A 24,062-nucleotide genomic window follows, 5' to 3' on the forward strand; every position below is an offset into this window, starting at 1 on the left:
CATAGGAGCGTATACAAGTCAAAATGGGGGAGATGACAATTTTAGAGCCTGGAAGAAGGGCTACCATCATCCATGTGTTCGTTAAGGTTTTCTCCTACCATCGAAATTTAAAAAAAAAAAAAAGTAAGTAGGGGAGTTTTCCCTACCTGAGTGCTGAGCAGTTTGTTTTAGTCTGTGGGTTGAGTGGTCAGGCTGGAGAGGCTGGTCTCATCCTTCAGGGCAGTCATGCTGCGGGAGGCAGGACTTGTGTTCAGTTGCTTACCTTCATTATCATTTCATATTGGCAATGCGCTCTCGTCGTTGTTTATTCACTCATGGCTCGGAGGCTTTGTCTTTTGGGGGAGGGTAGCCCATAGCCACACTCTATCTGCGGCACCAGGATTGCATGATATCGTTCGTGTATTCGCCTGGCCGGCCAGCAATGCAGGTAACAGTCGTGTACCCTGGACAGGGCCTCCGGCCAAATTTATTATCGTCTTTAAATCATATGTTATATTGCATCAATCACTATTCAGTTGCATTCAATCATATCTCAGATCCTGAAATTTCTTTTCTATCTGTTGTTGTCTGATTATTTTGTCTTTTTGCTTGTTTTCAATACCATGCTCTTGGCAAAGCATGCTATCCTAATATGATAGAAATGGTAGAAATCAAAGCAAAAGCAAAGGCATAAACTAAATAAGGTACAACTACAGTATGTGCACATTGTGAATTCAACTGTCTTCCAATAAAAAAGACAACACAAAAACTGCTTCAGTTACAATGAAACATTGCCTTTTAAACAGTAAATGGAAATAACAGTTTAGTAAGTGACACAATAAGAAACTTGAACTGGCAACACACGTAATTATCAGTTATTCGTACTAAGCATGTTTCCTTCCTGCCCGTGCTATTGCTTCAATGGACAAAGGTCAAGCATGGTTATTAGAGGCGCACTTACACAACTGCGCACACTGAGTGTGTGATGGGATGTTATATGATGCTGTAAGACAGGAAAATAAGTTTCTGTTGCATATAAAAAAAAATGCTGGCAGACAAGCAGTTATTTAAAAAATAGAGGACAGTATTCATAAAACATCATACTGCTTTTTAGGTTTCAGTTCCATCTTAATGACTAATGTTAGTGTATGGTTTTAACTTATGTAACAGTCTATGCTGCAGACTCCTGTGTATTCACATTGTAAATTGATATTTACTGTCCATACACCATCCGCTGAGCTAGTCTGATTGATCATATTTCAATACGCTAGCATCACCATCCAGAGATTATTCAGCAAGAAAATGAGCACACACCAGTAATCTCTACTTTTTGTTAACTGTCTTGAGATGCATTGCAATTCCTTCAGGCTGTGCTGCTAAATCATGACTTCAATGATTCTCCCGTTTTCATGAGATACATTGCAAATCCTATCAGAATACTGATATGAGTTAAACTGGAGTTAAGAGCGTTTCTTTTATTCAGGTATGGTTTTGTAAAATATTTTAAAACAAGAAATGAAGAATAAACTGTAAGACGTGAAGGCATGCTTGGGTGATGCAAGGCAGGCATCCCTGAACGTAGACATGAAGGCATCCTTGGGCAGTGTCGTGCAGGCATCCCCGAGCAGTGATTTGCAGGAAGTCAGGACAAGCTGGGGTGCAGGTTTTAGCCCTCTTCTCGGCCACTGCGGCTGAGCGTTTCTTCCCCGTGCTTCCCTCAGCAGCCTATGCAAGGGCTGCTGAGGACCGCCAGCATCTAGTCCTGGTTCTTCTGGTGAAGGGAGAGACAGCTCCTGCTCCTCTCCCCCTGATGGTGATGGAGGCAGAGGCAGCTCCAGCTCCTCTCCTCGTGATGGTGGGGGAAGTGATACCAGCAGGCATTCACCCTCTGCTGGTAGAAAGGGACGGTGTTGGTGGCGGAGGCAGAGGAAGCTCCTGCTGCTCTGCTCCTGGCAATGGAAGAGGCAGAGGCAGATCCTGCTGCTCTGCTCCTGGCAGTGGAAGCGGTGGAGGTGGGAGCAGTATGTAACCTCCTGACGATGTAGATGGGAGCAGCATGAGGTCTCCTGGCAACGGAGGTGGGAGCAGCGTGTAGTCTCCTGACGACGGAGGTGGGACCAGTGTGTAGTCTTCTGGTGATGGAGGTGGGAGTGGCATCTAGTCTACCCTTGTTATAGGGGACTGGTGCGGCTCTCCCTCACTTGCAGGGGACTGGTGCAGCTCTCCCTCCTGCTCTGGAGACAGTGGTGGAACCTCTCCCTCTGGCTCTGGAGGCAAAACCAGCAGGCATTCTTCCTCTGCTGGTGGAGATGGGAGCTACAAGTAGTCTCCCTTCAGCCCAATGAGGGTGTAGGTAGGGAAATTCAACCTGCTGGGGCAGTCCCATATTAGCAGCCAAGTAGTTGATCACCACGGCTGCCGGGTTCACAAAGGGCTCTGGGTAGTAGTGTTGTTCCCAGTGTTCCCAACGTTCCCCATCTCTGGCCCACAGCAGGTCAACAACCAGTGGAGGTCCTCCCTGCTCCAATACGGGTCCAACACCCAGTCCAGCATCTCCTCAGAGGACGGGAAAGGCTCTGTCTCCTCCTTGGATCCTGCCCCTTCTTGGGCCATGGATGCACCGACTCCCCGTTTGTGGGCAGTAGTTGCCTGTGCCCCCCCCTTCTGGGTGCTGGATGCTCAGGCTCCTCCCACTCAGGCATAGGACGAACAGGTTCCTCACATCTGGGCACTAGTTCCTCCTCTTCATAACTGTGGAAGGGATAGCTAGAAAAGCAATGTTTGCAGAGGGGGGCGACGGCTGGTCATATCGCCCTGGGTTCCTAGCCTTCAGGCGGATCTCCTCTGTGTCCTCCTCCTCCTCCTGAGGTTATTGCTGCCGCTTTCCTCTCCTGCTTCTTTTCCCCATTTCTTTATTATTATTATTATTATTGTTCATTTTTTTTGTAATCCAAAATCACTTCTTTTCCACACACACAAAAAAAAAAACAACAGTCCTTTTTTTTCCCTCAAAAAAAACTGCGGTTCCCGCTCTGGTCTGCGTCTAGGAGGCGCTGGTTATATTGGTTCTTACACCATGTGTCACAAAGACGGCTGCAGTGGGGAACCAACACAAAATAAACAGAGAGGTGAAGTTTGGTGAAGCTGAGCGCTTGGTTTTGCTCAGCATTTAATAAATGAACAAACAGAAAATAAAAGGCTGTAAGACAATTGGAGTCGCGATACAACTGCACGTGAATTAATAAAGTGCAATTCCACATGCTCGCATATTATTACATTTTACCTGCATGTGAAGTGCTGTGCAATCCTTGTGCTTAAATACAAATATACATTTGAAACCACTCATGTTACACAGACCCATTTATATCCTGTGTACCAATGACTATACACCAACATTACTCTCAACATACAACACAAATAAATAGCCCAGGGGTGGGCCACTTTGCCACAGGGGTTTAAAGTTAATTTTATTAAACTAAACATTGGCTGATCTAAAGACCATCATCATTTACCTAGTTTGGAAGGCAATGTAGATATCTTTCCAGACAGAAATGCTCTATCTGTCTGCACCCACACAACCTGTACAGGAAATAGTCATAGTAATAAAAATTGTTTACTACTATTTAACGTTTGTATAAAGAAAGACTGCTAGGGAGTAGTGGTGATGGCTCCAAATATGAGCCTGGGACTATGATTCAGTTGTTATCAAGGTTTTACAATACCATGCATTGCCTCATATTGACAATAGCAATATTATTATCGCCCCAGAATACACAATAAATGAAAGGAAAAAGTAAAGTTAGATTGCTTATTGACCTGATTGTTATATACAATTAAACCAGAATGCATGTACACAATAATCAGGAACAGGTGAGCATTTTAAAAATATATATACTTCATGGGTTTGTGCATTCAACAACATTATTGTCATGAAAAATGTACACATTAAGTACATTGTAAGTACATGTGTATTTACTCAGTAACTACGATGTAAATACACATTAATAAGAGACACTTCTTGTAAAGTGTTACCCATGTATCTCACTGACTACTATGGAATTACCCACCTAATATAGAGCATGACCCAATGCATTTCAATGAATAAAGTAAGCCAAAAACCCTGTGCATGATGCTCATGTGAAATAGTGAATGCAGCAATGGTATGTGAACAAGTACAGTATGTTGTCAATACTGCAGTTCTTCAAAAGCCCTTGTGTTCAGCTTTCCTGGAGCTGGTTTAACACAGTGTAGCACTTTAACCCAGTTATTCATCCATGTGATTCCATTAAACAGAATTAAAGGCATTACCATATAAGAGCAGCAGTTACTTTCTTAAATGCTTTTTTAAAAAAATTTTGTCCACTCCTACTTGACGCCCACAAGCTCCTCTGAGTAAAATCAACACTTTGTTCCTGCGAGGGCTCTCTGTCTCTGTATCTCTCTCCCCTAGACGCACAATAAGCTAGAGCCAAAGAGATGTCGTCCTGTGATGAGGGCATCATCTTTAACTGCTGCTAATTTAACACTGCTGTAAAGAAGGATTTGAAAAGTTAGTGCAGCACTAGTGACAATTAGGATAGTGTGGATGCAGATGTGTTTAAGACAACTGAAACAGGAAATGCCTGCTGAATTCCCATAGTTCAAGCTCCCCAGTGCTTCTGAAGATATTTATGAGAATTTAGTTCAACAGCGAGCCTCAGCCTGAAAGAACAGAAGCAGCATATGGGTCCTGTTCTCATGGAGCTCAGCATGTTTTTCAGAGTGGAACATGTTAGCATATGTATGCTACAAGGTAAGTGTATTTGCTGTCAAATCCTGCTTGCTTAATGGAATGTGAAATTTTTATTATAAAGATGGACAGTGACAAAAGTGTTTAATTAAGTTTCATTTTAACAAGTCTGTCACCTAGCTGTCATAGTAAAAGATTGATGTATTAGAGTTTCACAATTAGTATTGGAGTCAGTTAACAAGTGAAGTGTTACATTTAACAGTACATGAAGGGCATTCTCCAGGAGTTCTAGAGTGTTGGAATATGAGTATCCTTTAAAAGGCTCTGTAGAGCACCTTAAATGTGTCTTTGAGTTTTCGGTTTGCTTTCTCTGATTGACTAACTGCCACTGCAGTACAGTAAGTGCAGAGGAATGACTGGACCCCTGGGACTGTTTGTCTGTCATTATTTGTGTCTTCCTGACAAGTGATGATTACAGCCTTTTTAAAAGAAACAAGAGACTGAAGAATAAATAACAATTTCAATGGATATTCTAATTTGAAAAGACTACAAACTTTTTTTTTTGCAGTGCATTATGATACTATATATGGAATCTCCCACAAACAATGTAAATTATTGACTTTGGAAAAAGTATGATTTAAAATAACTGTAGCTCTAGGTAAGTTTTTGTTTTTAAATACTAGCACTTAAAATAAATCTAGTGAATTTAATAACCTCAGAATGGAATGAATGTTTGTGTTACTTCTAGCAGTGCATTGCTGTTGATAAATGACTTGGCCTTCTAGCTGGCTTGTTCTTCTAGCCTTCTGAATATACAGTACATTGTAATAATGCAGATAATACAGCAAATCTATGAATGCTTCCCAGAAAGAGCCAAGGAAATACAATGATCAACAATAACCCTACTGACTGCACTTGCCTTAAGGAAAGCCAGGCATGGTAGGTTGTGTATCTTGTTGATGTTGTGGGTCGAGGGGCATTTCATATTTCACAATGAATCCCTTTGGCACCACACAGTAGTCTTGCTGTTAACATGTTTGCCTTGTACTGTGGTTTATAGTCCAGCTTTCAATTACAAGCTCGCCCTCCTGTCCTGTTTTAACTCCCGACCTGACACTTCGATAAGCACTTGAGTTAATGGATTGGTCTCCGTTCTGTCACAGAAATGTCCGGTCTTCAAATCATACTTAGGCTACTACAGGATACTTTGGATGCGAAAATATCCTGCATTTTCTGAAAACTTCAATCCATGTATACAGTTGAATTCTAATTAGATTTTCTATCGTTAATCATGTAAACACAGAAAAGTGATGTTTTAAGAAAATCAGCTTTTTGATTCAGTTGTTCGAGAACATTAGTTTTCGGAAAACGCTTTGTCATGACTGTCACATACAGTATTTGTATCTCAGATGATGTTTGATGCTCAGTTTTTTTAATGTAATCTTGACACTATGTTGAAAAAAACGAACAGCCTATCCACAAATGTACTCATATCAGAGGCATCATTTCTTTTGAGACATTTGTTGTTGCTTTTGTGAGAATTCCTGATTTGAGATTTAAATGCATATTATTATAGGTGTGTGTAAAATAGTAGTGCCCCCTGATAAGTATACTTGTTGTGTAACTGCAGATTTCCATTGGTAGAATTTAAGGGCAGCTACTTTTTACTTCTGACACTTGAGTACTTTTAAGATATGATAATTTTGTATTTTTACTCAGGTAGTTTTCAGAAGGATACGTTGACTTTTACTTAATTACATTTTTTTCCAAGTAACAGTACTTTTACTCAAGTAACATGTTTGAATACTTTTTCCACACCCAGTAACACGTTACATCAAGAGGCTTGAATTACTGTGTATCTACATAGTAGCTAGTAGCATGCTTACAATGTTACTATTGTAGTATTATAATACAGGAGGACTCTGTTATATGTTGTTTATATATTCCATACAGTTCCATACATTGCAATTATGTCTAAGTACACATGTATTTACAATCTCTATTAGGGAGGTAAAATCGGCTTTATCCGAAGTTGTCTGTGGTGTTCCACGGGGCTCCATTCTAGACCCTTTGTTGTTTTCATTATATATGCTACCATTAGGTGACATTATCTGCAGACACAGAGTAAACTTCCATTGCTATGCTGATGATCCCAGCTATATTATTCCATAAAGCCAGGCATTTCTTCTGCCTGGGTGTAATTAGCTATTTGCCTTACAGATATCAAGCATTCAATGTCACAGCATTTTCTAATGTTGAATTCAGGTAAAACAGAGGTTATGCTAATGGGATCACAGAAGCAACTAAAAGCAAATGTGGGATTACATGAGCTTGACCATTGCACCCTCTCACCATCTTTGATCCTGATCTATCATTTGAGACTCATATTAGGGAATGCCAAGAGACTAATGCATGCCTTTGTTTCATCTAGAATTGATTATTGTAATGCACTTTTTTTGTTATTCCAAAACTTGTGGTATCCTACCTATAGTTTTTTTCAGAATACCACTGCTAGAATTCTGACAAAAACCAGGAAAAGTAAACATATTACCTCTGTTTGGCCTCTTTACACTGGTTACCTACCTGTGCAGTATAGAACTGATTTTAAGATTTTGCTGTTAACTTACAAGGCCCTGAATGGATTAGCACCTAGTTATTGGCAAGTGTTACTGACCCTGTATCTTCCAAACCGCACTCTGAGATCACAAGATGCAGGGCTGCTGGTTATTCTGAGGGTCAACAAAAGCAACACGGGAGGTAGGGCTTTTTTAGTGTAGACCTAAATTATGGAATGCTCTGCTTTTGTTTGTCAGGGAAGCTGGGAACGTTACAGTTTTCAAGTCAAGACTAAAAACACACTTTTATAAAATGGCTTTCTTATCTTAGTGGGTTTTAATGTAACTTTAAAATTGCTGCTTTTGTATTATTATTATTCTGTGTATACTGCTATTTAAATATGTTATTTAGGTGGTTGCAGTTGTATGTGTGACGTGCTATATAAATGTATTGTGGTTTGTTCTTTTTTTCTGTACAGTGCTTTGTGATGCTTTTGTATAAAAAGCACTGTATAAATGCAATAAATAAATAAATACTATATAAATATACAGTAATTAGAGACACTTCTTGTAAAGTGTTACTCATCTATATCTTCATACTCACTTGCGTCTCTTGGTATTGCATTTTTCTTTAGCTGGGACGCAATTTTTTTTACAAAAGAATGTTACATTAAATTCCCTCATTAATAACAAATGAAAAACACTTTCCTCATGAAAACTGGGTGTCTTTGCAATAAAAAATAATCAAGTCAATCTTGCTATATTGGATCCCATTCCAACATGTGACACAAGCTTGTGGCTTTCATTACTGGGGAGCTAAATCCAGACTTTATCAGGAGAACTGACAATGAGAACAGTGTGATACCTGATATACTTTCTATTTATTTATTTGTGTATGTATGTTACTCCCACATACCGCTCTTCTGGTTTGGTCTGATTGAGGGTACATGTAGCAGGCCAGGGGGAAGGCGGGGGAGGAAACGACTCACTCTCTCACAGACAGCATTAAGGTTAGACTGTTTTTATTAGGCATGACACCTCCGTGACCCAGAGCGATGACTTTACAATCGTTGCCAGAAAGGAGCTACTCAGCCCATACAGGGATTGTAAACAAAACCACGTCCAAATTTTCACCCGCTTCAGTCCAGTGCTCCCTCCAGCTCTGTTCGGACTGGAGGCCCCACTAACTAGACTTGTAATCCCTGTTGTCAAAAGGCACACACAGCCTATTTGCAAATATCTGTTCAGATGTTATATTTATATTTGAGCTGTCATTAGATGCAGTGACCCACTAACACTCTATAGTTGATGCCCTACAGTACATTTGAAATTGCAGATGCCAATAAATTGTTGCTCCAGTTTCTAGTATCAGAGCTGAGGACCATGTGTTACATTTACGTCAGCTTTTTGCTGTCCTCACAAATAACATACAGTGCATGCTTACAGGGAGCGATTAGGGTTATTTATTTATTTATTTATATTTATTAATTTTATTCATTTATATAGCACCTTATGTCATAGACCCCAAGGTGCTTTCCATAAAACATAAAAAAAGTTTTTAAAAAATATATATAAATAAACATAAAAAACATAATACATGCAGCATAATAAAATATAGAAAATTGATAATAGCATAAAAAAGACTACAATAAAAAATATTATTTTAAATAAGTGACTACATTTCCAATCATGTATATTAAAAAATAAATAAATAAAACAGTAATAATGGATATCAATAATAGAAAGACTATAGTAAAAAGGCCTGTGTATATAAATAGGTCTTCAATCTTGACTTAAAAACAGCAAGACTCCTAGCTTCTCTGACAAAAAAAAAAAGGCAGATCATTCCATAATGTAGGAGCCGTATAAGAAAAGGCTCTTCCTACCATACTATTAGTATTTACCCTTGCAATAACCAAGAGCCCTGCATCCTGAGATATAATGATTTCCATTACATGAGAGTAGGTGTTAAACTTCATGCTGATTTGAACTCAGCTCTCGCCAAGATAAGCACCAACTAAGACGTAGCTTTACAGTAAACTAATGTGATCCATTTGCATCTCCATCCATTTGCATTGCTTTCCATCTGATGATGCAGTATTCCTTTACCATAAATCCCACACTGCTGAGGCAGCATGGAACTCCCAACCATTTCATGATGTATGAACTGATTAAAGCTTCCAGCTTCTCTACTGTTATCAAGGAAACTTCATACACAGTCAGTGTGTTGTGCCACGGCTGTCTTGGCAGTAGACCAAACTGAAAGCACCAGAGTTTCAGTTTGCCTGGTAAAGTGCTGATGTCTATGCTCTTCAACCCTTCCACTGCTTGTTGTCTAACTTCTCCAACACAAACTGTGTCATTTAGATCCCCGTGGTACCATCTCCCTAGACTTTTCACTGGCTTCTCGGACACTGTTGGTATTGCCTCACCATTAATGTAGAACCTTTTATCTACTACTTTACCTTTAATTATAGAGATGCTCCTTGATTTAGTGGGCTTGAATGGCATTTGTGCCCATTCAATGTTATTGGTTAATTTGACAAATAATCGATTAGTGCAGGCTACTGTTGTAGTCATTGTTGTCATGTCATCCATGTATGCTCGAATTGGTGGTAGTCGCATTCCAGAAGCCAAGCGCTCTCCTCCCACTACCCATTTTTCTCCCCTAATAATTACTTCCATTGCCATGGTAAAAGCCAGTGGAGAAATGGTACATCCTGCCATTATTCCAACTTCTAGGCGTTGCCATGTAGTGCTGAATTCTGAAGTCGAAAAACTAAATTGCAAATCTCCAAAGTAGGCTTTCACTAAATTTGCTATTGTCATAGGTACACTAAAAAAAAAAAAAATAAATAAATAAAAAATATATATATCAAATGCTGCCCAAAGAAGTTCATGTGGCACTGAACCATATGCATTAGGAATATGGTTCAGTGAATAAGGAATGTCACATGGAGCTCAGATTACGCTGATGTGCTCTAAGCATCCTGGGAAACCTGGAATGCCTGCTTTTTGTACTGAAGTGTCAATGAAGCAGTTCTTTAATAGGTAGGTTGACAATCTCTGAGCAATAATGCCAAAGAAAATCTTGCCTTCTACGTTTAATAGGGAAATAGGACGAAAACTGACCAATGCTTGTTGAATCCTTTTCTTTTCGTATAAAGACTTCACCTGCTCAGAGCCATGCTCTTGTGACAACCTGTTTTTCCCATGCCACTTTCATCAATTTCCACAGGATTCGTAGAACTCCAGAAGCACTCTTGTACACTCTGTATGGAACTCCATTAGGCCCTGGTGATGATGATGACCATGCTTTTTTCACAGCTTGGTCTACTTCTTTCCATTTAAGATTCTGTAGGAATGTATGGGATCAACAGCGCTTGTAAATAATTGAGTGGTAATCCATTAAGAGCTTAATAACTTAAAAATAAAATCTTTAAATCAATTTGAATCTGCACAGGAAGCCAGTGTAAGGACGCCAAGACGGGACTAATATGCTCACTTTTTCTGGTTTTAGTTAGAATTCTTGCAGCAGCATTCTGAATAAGCTGCAAGCAAGATACCAAATACTTTGGAATCTCAGAAAATAAAGGTCATTAAAATAGTCAATTCTCAATTAAACAAAGGAATGCATTAACCTCTCAGCATCAGATACAGAAATAATAGATCAAAGTTGATCTATATTTCTCAAATGATGAAAAGATGCTTTAGTAATTTTCCTAATATGGGACTCCTTTGGAAAGTGCAGCCAGTCGCTAGTGTTTTTGAGCAGGGAAACACCCAGAACAGTTGAAGTTTGGTGCAAAAACCAAATTATATTTATTAAAAAAAAAAAAAAAAAAAAAAAAAATCTAAATTGTACAAAAAACTATTTTTCTTTTTTTAAAAAAAGAACAAGGCACAAACAAACAAAAAAAAAATAATAAAATAGTTTATTGTCAAATAACATTCACCTAAAGCAGGTGTTATACTCAACACTGATGACCCGAGGCTTGATAGGGTGTCCAGATTTTGTTTTCCTTCCAGACGGGAACCAAACTCACCACAAATATATATATATATATATATATATATATATATATATATATATATATATATATATATATATATATATATATATAGCAGTCAGTCAGACTGAACTAACTACATAGGTGGTTATGGAAAAGTAAACCAAACATTTTAGAATTATAAATAAATACAAAAGTATTCAAAAAATCAAATATAAATCAATGAATACCTAAATAAACATTAACAAACATGTGCATTAAAAACTACAGCTTTAAACAAGCAAAGGGATACTTAATTAAAATCCGCTACACCCTCTTTAATTTTCAATGGTACTGCCCTGACTATAGGAAGTCAGTACCCAGGGAAGTTCTTAAATAATTCCCTCCACAAGATGGCTGTTTCCCCACTTCCAGTAGCAAAAAAAAGGAGGACAGGGGGAGCAGTTAGTGGTTGGCGAGGCGAGAGGTTTTTTCAGACCTTTGCTGGGGCCCTGATATATTGTCTTATATGGAAATAATACTCTTGCTAATATGATTTATTTTGTTATTTTTGTGGGAAATGCTGTAAGTAGTTGCTTTTTGTACTTCGCTGGAGCACTTGTGGAACTATTAAAGAAAAACCTTTTTGCTATTGCATACTTGTATGCTGAGTGCTTCCTCCCTATACACAGACCACACGGGATACCTTACAGACTCAAATGATAGATAAAAATGACCCCCAAATCTCTTGCTTCAAGTTTTGGTTCTTATGAAAGGCTGCTAAGATCTTTTTAATTGGTGCTGTGAACCCACAAGCATTAATGTTCTTATGTTAAACCTTGTTTTCTGTTTGGCTGTCAAGGGGTAAAGGTGAGTTGAAATGCTGAAATGAGAACCTGTGCAGGGTAGCTTCTCTGCTACTGCCTCCAATGTATTTCCACACAGCTGTTGTGGTTTTAATCAAGGCTTGTAAATTCCGATCTGGGATGCCCTGCAGGTGTTTTCAGTTTGAGAGTCACATGTGGCTCAAATCAGCCAGTGTGTAACAAGCAGGAGTTGCACTGTATGAATGTGAAAGAACATGTGGCAGCTTATTTTGCAAAAAACATCTTCAGCTTTTTAAAGGAATCTAGCTTGACAGCAGCATATAAATGTAATGTTACATTATAAATCTCTCTCATAGATTGGGATTCTGTTTTTTTTTTTTTTTTGGGGGGGGGGGTATGTTTTTTGGTTGAGACATTTTTAAAACTGGTAAGCATTTCTGAACATCAGGTTAAAAAACATAACAAGTTTTATTTTTTAATGACTTCCATTTAATACACAAATACAATAAATATCTTGACTACTGGTTTTGAAAATGGACATGATCTATAATATTGTAGCCACACAAGACTGATGAAGGGATTAATAACACTTTATCAATAAGGGGATAACTGTACTTGCACCTGTATAAATAATCATACTTATAGTTATTCGGACAAGTTCCTGGAGACTTGCATTTTTTAAATTTAATTTCTTTCTCACGCAACTTTTTACTTAGTATGCTTGAACAGCACAAACACTAACCCACGGTTCAATGAATGCTATTCTTAAACAAGATTTCCAGTTTACTTTCAATGAAGAGATGTGTTACATCTCAATTAGTTCAGCAGTAAGTTGTGGTTGATTAGCAGGGATATTTAGACTGTGACTTTCACATCATGCTGTTAACATAAACATGTGCACTTTACTCAGATTAGTCTTAATACAGACAGTCTCGTTCCAGTATGACTAGCGTTCAATCTAGCGGTTTGCTTATTCGAGAATCATTCTGAAACACCAATGCTGCAGTACTCCAGCCTTATAGGGTTGTTTCCATTCACTCCTCTATAATATAAAACATGATTTTCAACATTTGCAGGCAACTGCAGTGCAGATCACTTTTCTTATGTATTCAGGGCAAAGTCATGTGATGTAGCTGACAAGAACAGGCCTTGCAACATATCTTTATTTTTTTCATTTTTGTTCTTTTAATTTGTTTGTTCCAAGGGTTTGAACACGTTTGGGAGAATTATATTTTGCATATCAACAGCCTAATTGTTTCCATCATAGTATAAAGATGGAATTTGATCATTTTTTCTTTCTCTGATTTAAAAGATTGGATTTGGGAATTGCTTAGAACCTCCTGCCAATGTGTCTCCTTCAGTCCACATTAACAATGTCCTATTTCTTCTGTTCTTTGATCTCTGTTTGCTGCGGATTACGTTTGAACCACATACATTTTTATTGTGTTGCTTGTAATTGTCTTTTTGTTGCTTTCCACCATGTAAAATAAGACCCCGGTCTCAATGGATACATTTCCTGCTTAAATAAACAAATAAATACGTAAACACATAAAATAAATGGTGATGTGAGTGCAAATAAACATGAAGTTAAAATTGTAAAAAAAGGTTCAGATATTTTGTGAAAATCATTAGTCTTTTTTCTCTAGAGACCTGGATTCAAACCCATGTTAGTTCGAGAGCAACACGAGAAGGCCACAGCCTGACCAGGTTTTACAGTGTGGTCACAACCTTTACCAGCGATCTCTAATTGGAAATACATAATAATAATCCTTCAACCTTTTTAAAATTGAACCTATATAGAAAATAGCAGCTGCAAAATTAGACCCCATTATGTTTCTGTTACTTCCTCAAAGCAGTCCTACAAAGTACTAGCAATACAATGGAAATACATTCACAACATAGCCTGCATAGCAGGAGCCAAGGGGAAGGAAGTGTCAAGTAAACATTGAATCTATCTTTTGCACAAGCTCCTAACATTGTAAATTGAAACATAAATCTTCATCTGTGAACTTGAAGCAGGAGGTCTCGCTGCTGTGATAATGCCCTCTTATAGAGGCAGGTAGTATAGTTTACTTACTAAACTGCAATGCAATACAGCACACTGCTAGTCAGAGTACAGTATAGTCTACTTATCAAACTAGTGGTTTCTGCTCGAGCTCTTGTTTCTATAGACAGCTGTAGGAACTAAACTGACTGACTTTGTCATGTGTTTCCATGAAAATAGAAATGCTCACATGATTTGTTTTGGTCAGAACTGGGTTTTGCAAACAATAAAGAAAACTAAGAAAAATGGTGAAATAAAATATGCCCAAGGACATAAAGCTAATAAAACTCTTCCAGTAAATGTTATCCAGCATGCAGTACCATAACTTCGTAGATCTCCCATTGTCCTTTAGGGAAGACCTTTTACAATCTTCTCAAGCACTGAAGGAAGTCAGCATGCTTTTCCAGGACATGTTTTAAATGTAAACTGTGCTCCTCAGACCAATGGAAGTAGAATGCATTGGACTGGAAGTGTTGCAATGAAACATTTGCTGGACTAGTACCTCCAAAATGATAGCAAGGCATCTCTTATAAAGGTTTACCACGGTGAATTTGCACTGTAATATAGTAGGTTTCCCATGCATTTCCCATTTATAATGCTTACCTGTGCTTTACACTATATTGTATTGCACTATGCAAGTATGAGAAACTTTTCTAAGGGATATTGTGTAAGATTGTTATTTATTTATTTATTTATTTTTTAGCTCTTTGTACTTTAATGAGTAATATAAAAAATGTATTTACTACATTTCCAGCATCTGTGATCTATTTAGTAGTTATTTTACTTTAATTAATCTGGATTCAACTAAAATAAAAAGCTCTCCAAAAAGAACAAACTGTCCCTTTGTTTTAAGTTAAAAGACACAAGCATGTCCTTGTCTGCTTTATACCTGCTTGTCTTATTTAATGGGTTTGTTGGGTCTTCATTGGAACTGGAATGGTAATGTTTCTTCTTATTATTATTATTATTTAATGGTTGTTGACGAAAAAAACATAGTACCATATTTTTTTTTTTTTTCTTGAATCAGATTTTAAGACAGCTCTGTTGCTACTTTACCTATAGTAATGTAAATACAATATTATTCATATATTAGGACATTGTTTTACGCATTTAAAAAAATAATATTATCTAAAAAAAAAATTGGAGTGTGTGCCTTTTGAAACACACTTCAGTGCTGTCATGCATTTGGGTTAACAGAAACAGCTCAGTTTGTCATGTGCAACACATGCTCAGGAATCTGTAAACCATTCCACTGTCTAAATGACAAAATGCAAGGATTCTTTTGGCTCTGTTATTTTGCTGTGTTTTTTTTTTTTTGTTTTTTTTTTGGAAATGTAATTTTAAGACGTTTAAGTATTTACAAACCAACTGTGTGGAATACTACTGTACGTGTTAATATCTCTAAAAAGTTCAATACAGTGCTGTATTTTATAATTAAATCACACTTTTTTAGACACTGGTATGAATCATATCATTCAGCACATCATGAATCTCCTCCTATAGTGGCTGATTAGTTAATAATACTGACATCAGTAGAAGACCTGTACTCACCTCTTGATTACAGAGCTTTATTTAAACTGTAAGGCGTTCATCTTTGAACCGTACGGTTTGCTGTTCAGATCCAGCCCTTACCTTTGCATTCACTTCAATGGGCTGACATGACATTTCTTTACAAGCCATGTGGATACAATTTAAAAACAACAGTGACACCTGAGTGAGGTTTTAAAGGTATGTGTGGTTAAGAATGAGATTGTGTGTGGGTGTGTTCTGAAAAATAGAAAAGCCAACTGATTAAAAAAAAAAACTCAAAGTATCAGAGGGTTTTCTGAACAGATGATGTTCAGTTCTGGAGTTATTGTGCCTTGCTGAATGAGATGATGTTCAGTTCTGAAGTTATTGGGCCTTGTTGAATGAGATGATGTTCAGTTCTAAAGTTATTGGGCTATGCTGAAGAAATACCAAAAACCCACATACAGTTGTACATTCAATTTCAGTCAGTGACTGTTAGCATGTACAACACATGAAGGAGTGAGATCTGTTTAATTAGCTAAGACTCTGTGGAGAATCACACGCTCATCTTGTATGCAGATGACACCACTTTCCTGTCTACAGGAAATCATGTAAATGTGCACCACAAACATGTATAGCAATAAAGTAACATCTATCCGTGGCTACTCTAACACATTAATAGTAATAAGAGGACTCTTATCTGTGACTGTTCCGACACATTTCTAACTCTAAGTAAAGCTACATTCACATTGGACTCGAGCAAAGTTTTCGATTGTCAATACACACTAGATGCGACTTGGAAATGATCCAAAAGACTGGAAATAAATACATGACCCTGCCCATGCATTCCTATTGGGCATACCATAGATGGGCTTTCCCATTACAAAACAGGGCTTGTTTTGATAAAGGGTTACCACCCTGACCTCCAGCAACTCCGTTGTAAAATAAATGTTGGATTTGTAAAATCTGTAGATCAGAGTTATGGAACATCCTTATATATCCAACAGTTCTGTTGTTATCATATATTAGTATTAATTGTACAGTTGTACACGTAGTATTTTTTTTCTTTGTGGTACCAGTAATAGCAGTAGTCTGATGTGAAGCCCGGTACATCTCTATAACAATAGTAGTATAGTTCAAATGACATTTTCAACTAAATTATTTTATTGTTATACATTTATATATATACTTTTTGCAATCTCAGTTGTTTTTCTTCATAAATTCCTGATTGATCTTTTTTATTAACTTATTTAAGTATTTTAAAGTGCAACATTATTATTTATTATTATTATTATTATTATTATTATTATTATTATTCAATAGTCAATAGTACTGCTCAATCACACCCAAGGCATCTGTAAATTATAGTACTGACTCACAGCTTGTCATTTGGTATTACTGACAGGAGATTATTTCCTTTGCTGTTGTCAGACCTGTCAAGGTATTAGCTGTAGTTTTTCTTTTGAGTAGTTCCATGTCTAGAATCATTAAAATATTTTTCAGGTTTTCTGAGACACCAAATACTGCTAAAATAATCCCTGATAAAACAAAGGCATTATCAAATCCTGAGACAACAAACTGTAGTTTTATTTTGTTTTGTTATTGCAGTCAAATTAAAATGTAAATGCACTGTACACGTAGCTTTTAAAACAAGACAATATCCATCTGAAGTGAAGCAATAATGTCCGAAATTCCCAGTTCAAAGAGAAATAGCGCACTGCGGGCAGACTGTGGGCACTGCTGAATAAAGCCTATGTAAACTCAGACATCGAAGGGTTTGTCAGCTGTCTTTGACTAATGATGATAAAAAGGTTATGTGCAGTAAAACCACTGGCTGTATTAGAAGTCGACAGTTTTAAAGTAAAATGTCAGCAATATATGACTGTGGCGGGGTGCACAGTGTTTTGTGGGTTAGCACGAGTGATTAAAAATATATAATTGTATTTAGGTACAGGGATTGCACAATCACTCCACATGCAGATTAAAGTGGGAAGTAGTATGGAAGCATGGGGAGCACAATTAGTTCACGTGCAGATGTACCGAGATTCCAATTGAATGATTGGTTAGCAATCGAGTCTCGGTAGAGCTGCATTAAAGATGCAGTGTTTCACTCACTCTGGGTTGGGTGGTTGGTGAGTGGAGAACAGGAGTAGAGAGAGGAGACTGAAAAACAATAACAATGGCTATGTGTGTTGGAGCATCAGAACGATACTTGTTTGTTCTGTGTCAATAAGCTACTAACAACCAAATGAGCAAGATGGGCTGAATGGCCTCCTCTCGTTTGTAAGCGTTCTTATGTTCTTATGTGTCTGTTTGTTTTGTTTGTCTGTTTTGTATACTGTGCCGTTTTATTTTACAAAGTGTTTTGTGTTTTGTTAAATCTTTTTATTTATGAAATCAGCACATCAGCACATTCATTACCCCAGTCTGCTGTGGATTCACTTTCATTTCACTCGCACTGCTGTGTGTTTTTTCCGGGTATGACATCACCGCTAAAGCCATCTTGCCACAAAAACACATGAAGAACAACACTCCTACATCCAGGGGAGCAACCCCCAAGAAAAGGTATTAAAACCAAAACTTATCTAGGTCAACTGGAAGCTGCTAGAGACTGGAAAATGTTGGACAATGGCTTATCTTCCCACCTGAGATTGCCACCGCTAATCTTTGACCTGATATTGTCCTGGTAGCATTATCAGTGCCAAGGGAGGATGTTGTAGATGAGGTGTCTGAAAGGAAGAAACTTTGGTACAGTCAATTAGCTGCTGAAGCGAAACAGCGAGGTGCAAGAGTCCAGGTTTACCCAGTGGAGGTGGGGCACACTCCACAACTCGGTTTCTCAGAGACATTGGATTCAATGGTCAAGAGTTGTGTCACTTGAAGAACTTATCTGAAGCAGCAGAGAGGAGAAGTAACAGACTGTGGTTGAGACAAAAAGATTCTGGTTGGGAACCTCAAGCACAGTATAAATAAAAAACGTTAATGTGAAGGAAGGTAAGTATGCTAGGCTTAGCTGAGTGGGGGATGGGGACTGGGGTGGCGATGCTGGGATGCCAGAATGACTGTCGAGCCCTCTTAAGGTATTGTGGGCTGGTCAATGAAATATCAAGGATGGAAGGTGCCCACTTGAAGACCCTATTCAGCTCAATCCAGGCGGTTGTCATGCTGATGCGCTAGGGAGGCAGCACTGTGGTTGATCCCTGGAGCCAGCATTGCGGCCGTTGTGTGTGCTGATGTGCCAGGAAGGCAAAATAGGCTGATCCCTGGAGCCATCATTACACTTCAGCCAAAAACACCAGGCAGAAGGATATCTACATCATCAGATGCAAGGAAATGCAGATGGATCACATTAGTTTACAGTAAAAGAAACTATGCCTTAGTTGGTGGTTATCTTGGTGAGAGCTGAGCACAATATCAGCATGAAGTTTTAATTGGAACTGGAAATCATAATGTCCCTAGCTGTGCTTTCCGTTGTGAAGCGCTAGGTAGTAAACCGTGATTCTGAAAGCAGCACTCTGTATGGTTATGTACTGCTGGTATCATTACAAGGGCAGCATCTTGTTGGGCAGACTGCAATCAAAGTATGATTGTTGCTTTTCATTGAGCAGGTTTTTAGATTATAATGTTTGTTAACACTTTTCTAATTACACTGTATATACATTATTGCTTAGTAAATACATGTGTACTTACACACCATTACAATGTTATTATGCATAGTTACAATGTGCTTAATGTGTAAATCTTTTTGCATGATAAGTGTAAATATACAGCTGTAATGGTTAGGGTTTAGGGTTAGGGTTAGGGTTAGGGTTAGGGTTAGGGTTAGGGTTATATCATGTAAAACAAAGTACACATTAAATGTGTTGTAACTATGCATAATAACATGGTAAGTAATGTAAAGTGCTGCTGAATATTCTTCCTTGAGAATGAATTGAAACCATGCATTATAGTCCCAGTGCAGTCATCATCACAATTATCTGCCTAACTGCCTATCTAACTCTGTGCACCAATATTAATAAGTGACACCTTCCATACTTTGTGAACCCAAAGCGATGTTAGGTACAGATCCCAGTAAAGAGTCCAGGCATTGCACATCTACACATCCATGCAGAGAACCAAGCTCTCAGGTTAAATACTAGCACAGAATGTCCTGAAATTGTAACTGAAAGCAACATCGGGGGACACAGAACAATAATCAATGAAGTTATTGTCCCAAATAAACACATTGCAGCTTTGTAAAGACAGAGATGTTTCTCACAACATTTCTGAAGCAAGTTTAAATAACATATTACAATATGTTAATGCATTTATTAGGGTGAATCTGAAAGAAGCTATTCAATTCCGAGAGTTGCTTTGCTTATGAGCAAGTACAGTGCTATACAGTCTAGGCTCACTGTTACATGGTCATTCATGAAAAGGGAAACTTGTCCAAGACACTAAAAAGTGTCCTGAGACCTCTCTGAGGAATGCTTCAAATATTTTATAATGAAGAGATCTGTTATGAGAAATCCTGAATACCAAAGATCGCTTTCCAGTGTTTCCTTGTACTAAGAAGAAACAAGGTTTGCGATAATATACAGTAAAAATGCTTCTGTATTAATGTTTAATGTTTTGGGGCTACTGTTGGGGATACTGAAAGGTACCTAAATCAAAAGACACAATACTAATGTGTATGCTATGAAGCATGTATGCGAGAATAACTAAACTAAAATATACATCTAAGGCATCAACTTTTAGAAAAAAAAAGTCCTCTGAGCGTTTATATAATTTCTTCTAGCTAAAGAAATGCAGCTTCAGTAATAAATATTTAAAACATTGGCATCTCAGTTTAGTTCTTCACTTAAAAACATTTGACTACAATAAGCTTTCATTAGCCCTGTAGTTCTTTCCTATGTGACTGCAATGTGAGCTTTCAATAGCCATGTAGAGAGAATATTATTGACTTGTCTTTCAAGGAGAGGAGAATGTGTGGGGCATGCATAATATGTCTCTCTAATTATCCGTAATTGGATATTAGTGTGCTTAACATTTCTTTCTTTCTTATCTCCCCCAGTTTTGTTTCAACTTGCTTTATCTTTCAATGTGGATGACAAAAATGCCATGACGTTTAATGGTTCAGTGGAAGACATGTTCGGTTACAGTGTTCAGCAGTTTGAAAATGAAGAAGGGAAATGGTAAGTAGAGTAGGTTTTTACTCATGCTTTACAGTGGTGTTTGCTTTTTCAGAATCCAGCCCTGTATTTGAGTTTTTAATAATGTGACAGAATATAATTTGGTCACCACAGCACAAAATGAACTTGATGCTGTAATGAAACCAATATTGAAATAATATCTCTACCTTTTAGAGCAAGGAGCCATCCTAATCCCTCCCTTAAGAACATAACCTGGACATTGTGGGCAGAGAGAAAGTAGAGCTTGAGTAACAGGAAGGCACCTTAACTCCACAAGGGGTAGATTCATTTCTGGTGCACACACTTCCAAACACTGCTCCAAACCAGCATTCGAGGAATTATCAAAAAGAAAGAATTCAGTTCTATAAACTACACTGCTGCACCTCTGCTGAAGCTAGTCACTCGCTGTATTATGACTGAAAAGCACTGCCATGGCTAGAACAGCACCGCAATCACTGTTCAGAGTCCACTTTTTATCCACTGTAATGGTCAGGCTTCAGGTGACTTGGATCCTCTTCTTGTGAATGAAATACTGACAAATTGATGACATGAACTGTTAAAAAAGAAAGTACAAGTGTGTTTGTTTATTATGGTCAGAAGGACAGATAAGATGGAACTAGAGTTAATACTTAAATACACTTGTGGTCACACAAGACAAGCCCAAAGGCAACACAATAACGCAAACCAAGCATTGTTTGTTTTTGACACAAAAAATGATTCCTCAACTGACACTGAGTATAAAAGCACAACGAGATCGACAGTGAGAGTAGAGTTGCTTGGCAGATAGCCTGAAAAATAACAGCAATAAAAAAACAACACTTAACAAATATTTTACTTTTTACTGTTTTTTTTTTTTTAAATGTTGCACAAAAGCACTGAAGCAGTAACAAGGGTTGCAATTAACATGACATAATCACACAGACTGAAGAAATACCTCTCTGACTACAGTACTCTCCATCAAGTACTTGATTTGTACATGTGATTACATGTAGGACAACTGGGGTGGGGCACTGAATTCCAGTTTTACCAGGAGGATATGTCAGAACAAGCCAAGTGCAGTGGTGTACTAATCAGGGCCATAGCCACCATGAAAAACCAGAGGCACTTGCCCATGCAAAGTAAATTGCTTTGAAATACACCCGAATGGATATTCAAGGGTTTTGGTTTCTGGGTTTTATTTCTGAGTGCTCTGCCTGCCTTTAAAGTTGTAATTAATTACAAAATAAACTATTTTTCTACCTATACATTACGAAAACCACAGTGATGATTGCTTTACCCTGGCTGCTTGGATGTTGTAGCTACAACACTAACAAAGACTTCGCCCTTGCTAAACTCGCCAAATAAAATGAATAATGATTGTGATGATTAATTATGTTTTTGCATTATAAGAGCAGGACTTAAAATGCAGAACAATTAATTTCATTACGCTGCTTTCATTCTGCATGTTATTCCCAGGAGTAGAAAGTCTTAGTTAAATCATATTTAAAGGCAGGTACGTTCATCAGAAAAAAAAAAAAACAAAAGCCAACAACTCTAGATATATTTTAAATAACAATATAAAATTGAAATACAGACAGTATCCTACTAAACACATCAACCACTCAACATAAGTAAATTTACAGTAAAGATTTTGAAAAGCACAGAGGCACAGCAGGACTTGGGAATTCATGTATGCACACAACGAGGGATGAAAAGCATTTTATTTTGTGGTAAAGCAACGAGTAAAAGGGCTTAAATGAATAATTATTACTATGCTTTAACCGAGGCCTGTGTCTTGGGTGCCTCATAGCTGGCTATGGCCTTGCTAACCACGAACTAAGATTGACTGGATCGAATGTGGTCTACGTTGTCCTCGAAGTAGAGTTTCTGCCATGGTGATTGCTTCCAATCCTTTGCAATCCTTTCCATTTGTCACCACATCTGGTTAGTTAAGATTGCTACCATGGAGTTCACGTTGAAAGTAGTCCAGTAATTCTAGCTCAATAAGTGAGGGAGAATCAGGGGATTGATGTTAACAGTTAATTTCACAGCTCTGAGACTTACAAATAGAACCAATCAAAAATATACAAAGTGTAACTGCGGGATATGAGTGATGCGTTCATTTTGGAATCAAAATCACCTGGATTCAAACTGATGTTGTATATGTTTAAAATTACAGCAACCAATGATGTTAACTGTGGTACCGTCCTACCTTTGACTTCTGTCATCTATTCTGAATGTTTAAGTTTGTTAACACGTTCAGTTGGCAATGAACTCAACACACAGCATTGCGGATAATTGATAATAAATGACAGATTGAATCTGGTGTGCAACAGCCTTGATGTTGATGTCAGCCAATTTCTCAAAATTGTTTTGTATTTTGTTCATTTTTTTTATTTTTATCTGTAAAGTGATTTGTTGTGAAAGGTGCTATATATGAAATGCAGATTGATTGACTGACTGACTGACTGACACGATAGCTTAAGCTTGTTAACAGGAATACATCTGTTTCACTATATAACATCTTTAAAAACTTTCACACTAAACACAGCTTTATAACTGGATTACAAAGGACCATATTCAGAAAGGCAGACTACCAACAGTATAGCATTGATCTTGGTAATACAGGCTGAAGTTCATAAAAATATGTGCTGTATTTGTAAATACAGCTATTCACAAACCCTCTGTACAAACCTTAGTTAACTGAAGGCACATGAATCCATATGCTGCTTATAGCTATTTATGGATCATATTTCTAACGGGTTGACTTGGTGTAATTTAGCTCCGCCCCCTTTCTATATGGCTGACTTCCTCCTAACCCTTGGAATGAATTGTCTAACCATTGAGTCCGGGGCTCTCTGTTCCCTTTACACAGCACTCTCACAGGTTGGGAGGGAGATTTATAACCAAGATTCATTCTTTCTCTTTCACAGTGGGAGTATGTGATGCTCTTCTACCTACACTGAAAAAAAATATAAATGCACCATGAAACAATTTCAAAGATTTTACTGAGTTACAGTTCATATAAGGAATTCAGTCAATTGAAATAAATTCATTAGGCCCTAATCTATGGATTTCACATTACTGGGAATACAGATATGAATCTGTTGATCACAGATACCTTAAAATTAAAAGGTAGGGGCATGGATCAGAAAACCAGTCAGTATCTGGTGTGACCACTATTTGCCTCATGCACCACGACACATCTCCTTCGCATAGAGTTGATCAGGCTGTTGATTGTGGCCTGTGGAATGTTGTCCCACTCCTCTTCAATGGCTGT

General features: G+C 37.8%; 1 protein-coding gene across 1 annotated transcript in view; it reads left to right on the top strand.

Annotated features, from left to right (window-relative positions):
• The first annotated feature begins 4,405 nt into the window (after positions 1–4,405).
• LOC121314142 (integrin alpha-1-like) overlaps positions 4,406–24,062 on the top strand; it is a 59,926-nt gene continuing 40,269 nt past the window's right edge. Inside the window, exons 1-2 of the mRNA XM_041247112.1 lie at positions 4,406–4,771; positions 20,686–20,806. Coding sequence (XP_041103046.1) covers positions 4,702–4,771; positions 20,686–20,806 — 191 coding nt within the window. The 5' untranslated portion in view covers positions 4,406–4,701. The remainder of the gene's footprint in view (positions 4,772–20,685; positions 20,807–24,062) is intronic.

Source organism: Polyodon spathula, chromosome 1 (assembly GCF_017654505.1).
Source record: "Polyodon spathula isolate WHYD16114869_AA chromosome 1, ASM1765450v1, whole genome shotgun sequence".
Taxonomy (NCBI): Eukaryota; Metazoa; Chordata; class Actinopteri; order Acipenseriformes; family Polyodontidae; genus Polyodon; species Polyodon spathula.